Source organism: Clupea harengus, chromosome 14 (genome assembly GCF_900700415.2).
Source record: "Clupea harengus chromosome 14, Ch_v2.0.2, whole genome shotgun sequence".
Classification (NCBI taxonomy): domain Eukaryota; kingdom Metazoa; phylum Chordata; class Actinopteri; order Clupeiformes; family Clupeidae; genus Clupea; species Clupea harengus.
In genome coordinates, this window is record NC_045165.1 from 11,455,243 (window position 1) to 11,462,742 (window position 7,500).

A 7,500-nucleotide genomic window follows, 5' to 3' on the forward strand; every position below is an offset into this window, starting at 1 on the left:
TCATTTTATACCACTCCAAGACTCATGGCTTCTCTCTAAGTCTGCATTGTAAGCATGTCTTTTGTGGAAAAACCTCCATACCAGTGAAATGAAATTGAACTGGATAGCTGGCTAACAGTATCATATCATCTCCTAGAGCTGAATTATAATGAACTCTCCAGTGGACTGATAAATGCTGTGTCTTCCAGAGAAGGGACATTTCTGTTCTGCTGAAGTAGAATTCGGCGAAGCCTTTATAATCAAACAACGCACTTGTTTGGGGGCGGGGGGTATCTCGGAGGAAAAAATGATGATTAGGCTTTATTATACTCTTCTTGTTTTGCCAGGACCTCACCTCATTGCAGTGGTGATTCCCTGCTGTCTTTGATCTTCAGAGTATTATTTTTATTACATTTCAACGCACCAAAAAAAAAATTGCTTATGAGGTAAATTTTGCATTCCCTTCAGAGTACTGGAAGTTTGGGGAGGGGGGGGGGGCGCGGAGGTGAGGTGGGGATAGGAGGAATCATCAATGGCTTCTTTGAGAGCAGCTGGTGCGATGATTGAGGAGCACTCTAATGCTAATGCCGACACTAAAGCTAAAGCTAACAATTCACCTCATCTCCCCCCCTCTCTCCGCAGCATCCTGTGGCGCCTCCACTGAACTCCAGTCCCTCTCCTCCGCCACAGCTCAATGTTCCCTCATACTCCACAGCCCCGTCATTGAATTAACAAGCTGTCCTCTCCACTTCCCTTAAAAACTTTTTGCACTTTTGCTGATAGCACTTGGCAGATATGCTTGGATTACACTGAAGGGTTACGCAAGGACTTTCTTTTGTGAAAAGGTGGCATCACTCTCTGATATTTCCTAAGTTTTACATCCGACAGTTGCATAGTGACTGAACTATCTTTGCAATGCAAGTGCTCCGGCTAAGTCCTGCTACTTTCATGTTTAGCAGTGTTTAGTGGGGGGGGGGGGGATCTCTACAATACCCAGCCTTCTTCTCGCATCATTTAAGATTGCGCTCTTCTTTTCTGATGGTGGCGTGAATTGTGATCTTTTTTTGCATGTCTGAAAGTCCCTCAGGAGCTGCAGGGTTGAGGCGATGGCGTGTTTCTCTTGACTAATTACCAACACAAATGTTTTGTGGGGTTTGAAACGCCACTCTGGGCCTCCTACTCCTCAGCACAGTCTCTCTGTGTCTTAGGGAGCCTCGCTTTTTGAAAATCAGTCTTTGTGAAGCTGTCAGATCCCTGTGTGTTCCCCACTGGACCAGATAAAACTCTTCATGTCAAAAATGTTTCTTTTGCTCACTGTCCCTCTCCTGTGTCTCTCTCCCTCTCTTTCTCCCTCTCTCTCTCTCTCTCTTTCTTTCTCTCTCTCTCTCTTTTTCACATATCCTGTCTCCTACACTTCCTTTCCAACCCCTCTTTGACATCCTTTCTGTCATGTTCACCAAAAGGAGAGCGAGAGAGTTGTCTACTTAAGGTGCGCAGGATTTGTTTGTGTTTTTGGTGCTTGTTATAGTGTGAAACTTTCACTGACAGATTAAACAAAATCACAAGGGTTTCTTGCAAGTGAAGCTTTTGAGAGGTCTAAATTATTGTATATGTAAACAGATGTTTCCCCAATAATATATTCACATGTGCAAAGTACACCTTCAACTGAATGTGTGAGAAAAAAACAGCAACTGTTAGTAGCAACTGGGTAAGGAGGATTATCAGATGTGTACTTCGTTTCAGCTACGGAAAACTCCCTAAATTGAACGTCAAAACATCGACTGATGAAGTTTCAGTAAAATATCTCAATGCCACTCAAATAAGATCTCATGCTATCACACTGTTGTGAATGCATATATGATATTATTTACTAAAGAGCTTTTCCCCCCATTGTTCAAACTCATCACACACATGCTCAGATTTGTCATTCTGTCATTGTGACCATCATTTGGCCTTGTCATTTGTGTCATCAAGCAAACGGCACCAAACAGAACAGAACGGTGACGTATATCGGCCATATGAGTGGTCTGGTCAACAACGCACCCTCTCACACTGGACGTGACACAGCCGTCACCACCCAGTCAGGAAAGTGCCACTAAATGGCTAGTGCCTTAGTGGCGGCTGTCAAAAAGATGACGGCCCCATTTTTAGAGGTGCATAAAGACGACGAAGTAGCGCTGCTTCAGAACACTGGTATATTTGAGCTCTTGAAATGCATTTGGGCTATTTCGGAGTCAAAGGATTGCAAATTGCCAAAGAGTGGAAAGACCAGGAGTAGAGCAAGTGGTTTAAGAGACAAAATGGCTGTCCCAGACCTTTTTCACTTGGATAAAAAGATTCAGAATTTTGAGGTGAAGTAGTAGCTAATGTATGGATATGTATAGCCTGTGTCAATTATGTAATCATTATTATTTCTATTAAATGACTACACACTCTTATCACTACCAACTAGAGTTTCTTTGTCTACCATTACCAATGTAAGCCATGTCCATTGAGGGGAACTGAGAAACGAACACTATTTCCTCAGTTTGTCGTAAAACTAACATTACCAATCAGAGCAATTCCTCAGAGAGTAAGTTGAGAAGCGACCAGCAGCTCCTCAGGGCCCCAGGCCTACCTGGGTAAAGAAGGGCTCGTAGATCTCCACGCCCTTGTCGGAGCCCTGTGATAGGTACTCCCTCCCCCGCCTCCAGCTGTAGCGCACCGGCGGGTTAGAGTTGGCCGTGCAGCGCAGGAACACCGTCCGCTCGTAGTAGAATTGCTCCTTGGCCTCACCCACACTTTGATGAACCGTCACCACGGGGTCGTCCAAATCTGCGCAGAGAGAGGGGGGGGGGGGGGGGAGAGATGGAGAGGGAGAGAGAAAGAGACAGAGAGAGGGAGAGGGAGAGAGAGAGAGAGAGAAAGAGTTTGACTTTTAATAACCCTTTATTGAACCATTACATCGATCAAGGACACCTACACCAACTATCCCAGCGATGTGGAAAGCAGGGACACCACACTAGAGAGAGAAACATTTACTGAACAAATATGTTGCATTATTAAGGTTTTAGCTTGGCAGGTATTGATACATGAAGATTGATACATTGAGATGCATAAAATCCACTGCATTTACGTTAAGATGACTACACGTTCAATTTGAAGACGGACCCTCTAATAATAAAAACAATAGTTCTTCATAACAAAGGCCCTGAGGTGACAAACATATGCATTTTGTTCTCGCGCTTAAATCATAAACATTTTCACTCGTTGTGGCATTCCTGCTTCTCACCTTTGCAGACAAATTACTACCTAGTCATACACATTTGATAAAAAAAAACAGTGAATAATTCCTGAAGGTGTCTTTGAACGAGGTGGGGGTTTATTCTGTGAACCTAATTTGTATTGACGCTGCAACCGCATGCCTGACAGTTGTCAGTGTCGGCTGGGGTGACGAAATTACATGATTTAGTGGGTTTCTCAGGACCTGAGCAAATTCCTGGGAAATTAAGTGGTGGAGCTTTAATGAAGTGTGCTCACTCAAGGGTGCAACAGCTGTTGTTCTAACGGGTAATCAAACCCTTCTCCCTGTGGCCAATAATAGCGTGCAGCCACCGTATTAGGTTACAGTAGAATTACAGTGTGGAAGACAGGCACACTTCATTTTAATTAAAAAACAACTCCTAAAAGCCTCGCCACGTGTGACATCTGATGCCCCCCTTATGATGCTTTCCTCTTCGTTTTTTTTTTTTCCATGAGCCATTTGCCTAATTAAATCAATCACGGCTTTAAAATGAAATAGATAAAGCTGCTCGAACAGGTTGCCAGTGTTCTTAATTACGTGTTAGGGGACGCTGACCGCTGTCGGAACCGAGTGAAACCACTCTGCTGTAGGTTCATGGGGTGAGAGCACTTGAACCAGGATTTTCTGTCTTCTTTACTTTCTTTTCACGGCCTGAAATAATTAGTTAGAGGTGCTCGACTGAGGTGCTGTGTGCTTCCGTGCTCTGGCCTGAGGTGTATCCCCCACCCCCCCAGCTCTGAACCAGTGCAGCTTTGTAAGACGGCCAATTACTGCACCTGCCCACTTCCTAAAGCAGCACTTTCCAGAACCTTCTGTGGCTTTCAAAGTCCATCCTCAGGAGGAAGTGAGTCCACCACAGGGGTTGTTTTTTTGCTGTTTGACTGCTGCTGCTGCTGTTGTTGTTGTTGTTGTTGATAGATGTTGAGGTCAGAGTGATGGGAAACTGATGGGACTTGGACCAAACTAAGGACTGTGAACAAAGTGGAGAAAATAATTCTAGACAGACTACACGAAGCGCGAAGCAACTACATCAATCATGAAATCATGTTTCATGACTTGCTCATTCTCCTAATCCTTTCCCATGCAAACCCAGCAGTGACTAAGTGACACGTCTCCTCATCTCTGTCCCTTTCGTGTCTCCTCCATGCTGCTAGTACGGCCTTTAGGGTGGTGAACACCAGGAGGATTGTATTTGGGGGGGTGGGTGATGGTGGGGGTGGGGTGCTGAGGCCTGTGGCCAGTCACCCAGCGCCGGCCGGAGAGAAGACAATAAACAGCACCTAGATCTGAGCCCCTCGCGGCCGGGGGCAGTGACTCCCCTCCTTGTGGCCTCGCTCCTCCGGGCTGCCATGCCTGCCACCGTCCATCTAGCATCCTATTTATCTTACATCACATCACAATAAATCTCCATGCCCTTCCACTAGCACCCCCCCCCCCCCCCCAACCCCAACCCCGCCCCACTGCAGACACTGCAACACTTATTTGTTATTGTTGTTTCTTTGTTTTGTTTTGTCTTTTTTCTTCAATTTGCTGACATAAAGCGGACAGGAGTGAATTGTTAGGCGCAGATCTTACTGCCGACGCCGCTGCCTCTCATATAAAGCCACGCGCTCGCACGTCCCCGCCAAGGTTGTTTGCGAACGCCACGAAGTATGTCAAATGTCAGATATGACAGGTTGTGAAGATATGAAGCACGGCATGTGGCGCCTCCCCAGCGCCACGCACGTTACAAGCGCTAGACCACGCCATACCTTGTCACGCAGTGAGTTCTGACAAGACACTCTACGGCATACCATATTGTATAATTCTGTGGGAGTGTTCTCATGCGTTTGTGAACACACCACCAGGGACTCATTCTCAAAGAGAGATGTCAAATGTGTCACGTCTTACAACAACGGCAGTCTTAACCATACCATGCTCAAAACGCGGTGCCATAGAAGATCTTTCAGCAATGTTTTCGTCAGAGTGTAACCCTTTCATCACATTGTTGTTCACCACGACTTTGAACCCCATCCAAGTATTAATAAACATTCATTCTCAATTCTATTTGTGTGCAGGCATTTGCATATGCAAATCCATTGGAGGACATCTTGTGTGTGCCGAGGAAAATATCACCTCCCTGCCCTCCACCAGCTGTGATGCTCACACCCATTCGAACATTCCAGAAAAAGAATCTCATACCAAAAGAATAAAATCCCCTAACACACACACACACACACAAGCACAACCTGCCAAGAGAAAAATATTCACTGCTGAAGATGGGCTTAGGCTGCCCTAACATAGATCTCAATAAGGCTCAGTATGAGAGTGTCTGGCCTGACGTGATCTCAGATAAGAGCTGGATTGTTTGGAAAGTGTGTGCCGGTTGAAAGTTTTGTTGGCTGAAGTGCTGGGGGATTAGATTTTTTTTTTTTTTCTGCAGTGTTTTGGTACTTGATGCATGTAGATGCCTCGCTGTGGCCCTGAGGTCTTTCAACATTTTAAATTTGCATCAACAAGGATTTTTTCGCCTCAGCCCCATTAACCATAACACGGGTAACGGCTGTAGTCGTGTAGTTCCACCATGACACTCCATGCACTCCCCCTCAAAATAGCTCACAAGAGCACGTCAGAGGCACCCTGCATAAAAAGATGGGCTTAAAAAAAAATCCAAACAGGAAGTGTCAAGGACAAAACAGATGTCACAGCCACAGAGAAAGCAGGAGCCATACTAATAGGATGTGGTTTGTTTTGTTTTGTTTTGTTTTGTTTTGGGTGTTTTTTTCCCCCCAGCTAGCTGTTAGCAGTTAGCTGGAGGTGGTGATGCTGGGGGTTGGGGGGGTGTTGTTCACTTACAGTAGACGTCCACTCGGATGGACTTGATGGCCGGGGAGCCCAGGCCGTTCTCGGCCTTGCAGTAGTAGCGCCCCCCCTGGTGCCGCTGGATCCGGCTGATGCGCAGGGTCTCGTTGAACACGCTGGAGTCCTGGAAACGGTCCGAGGCGCTGCCCGCTGTCTTAGTCCATCGGATCTGAGAAAGGAGTGGAGAGAAAGAGAGAGAGAGAGAGAGATGAACAGAGAACAGAGAGAAAGAAAAGAGCGGGAGATATAAAAAGAAGAAAGAGAGCAGAGAGGAAGTGAGAGAGGGGAGATATCAAGAGGAAAGAGAGAGAGAACGAGAGATGGAGTCATTAACAGCAATGTGAAAACAGGGTACATGCTCCAACACAGAGAGAAAGAGATAAAGAGAGATGGAGACAGGAACACAAGAAAAGAACGCACAGAGGGACAGAGGGAGGCAGAAACAGGAAATGCAGGGGTCACTTTGAGGTCAGGGTTTTACAGACATCCCTAGCTAGGATAATGGCAGTGGCTTTCTCACCTTGTGAGTCATATCCCACTTTATGTAATGCCAGGCACTATATTCCGCCACAGTCCTTGCATGCATGTTTATATCACCATAGTGTGTCTGCAGAGCATTGCAACATGGTTTGTCAATGATCAAGGTTTTTCCCTCAGACCATTCCAGGTCTATGTGATGCTGCTTTTGTGCATATGTATGTGCTTTACACAAAGGACGGAGGCTTTTCCAGTCCTCTCGTTTCATGTAACATTTAATCCCGACAATCTAAGTTTCTATTTACCCAGTTACACAGGCCATTATATAATGCCAACAATCAAGCCATTTCCGCGTTACACAAGAACATACAGCGTTCAGGCATAATGTGGAAAACACACAAACAAAATGGAAGGCATCTGTGATCAAGGGGATTTAGCCGTAGCACAGAAAACACAGAATTTATATTGTGAGCGTCTTCCATGTTAATAACCATGTTTGAAAAATAGAAAAAAGCTTAAGATGTTATGTAAGTCAAACGTGCAAACACACACACACACACACACACACACACACACACAATGCTTTGTGAGACTTCTTCAAGTACAAAAAGGAAAAGATCAAGCTTGACATTTACTTAGACAACATAAATGATGAGGAGGGGGAAGAACAAAAAACTCAACTTAGGGAGAAAACTACAACCCCCAGCTGCTGCACATTAACACACATGTGCACAAACGGCAGGAGGTGAGCCAGCCTTACGCTTGGCTTGCGCTGGCCCTGCAGACTGGCATGGGCCGACACTGGCGGTACCGAACGGCCAGCACCAGCAGCAGCGGCGGGCTGTGTGAGCCCAGCCCATCACCCCCACCGCCACCCCCACCCCCCAGTGTGTAAACACCCCCACCCCTGTGCCAGCCTC

At 46.1% G+C, this 7,500-nt stretch overlaps 1 protein-coding gene across 3 annotated transcripts in view; it reads right to left on the reverse strand.

Moving 5' to 3' along the window:
* Positions 1–7,500, reverse strand: part of mdga2a (MAM domain containing glycosylphosphatidylinositol anchor 2a) — a 145,468-nt gene that overhangs the window by 82,325 nt on the left and 55,643 nt on the right. For all 3 annotated transcript variants that reach the window (XR_006152809.1, XM_031579771.2, XM_031579770.2), the window contains exons 3-4: positions 6,098–6,272; positions 2,597–2,793 (exon numbers count right to left, since the gene is read on the reverse strand). Coding sequence is in view for 2 of the 3 variants with exons in the window: in XM_031579771.2 (XP_031435631.1) it covers positions 2,597–2,793; positions 6,098–6,272 (372 nt within the window). In the remaining variant the exon portion in view is untranslated. The remainder of the gene's footprint in view (positions 1–2,596; positions 2,794–6,097; positions 6,273–7,500) is intronic.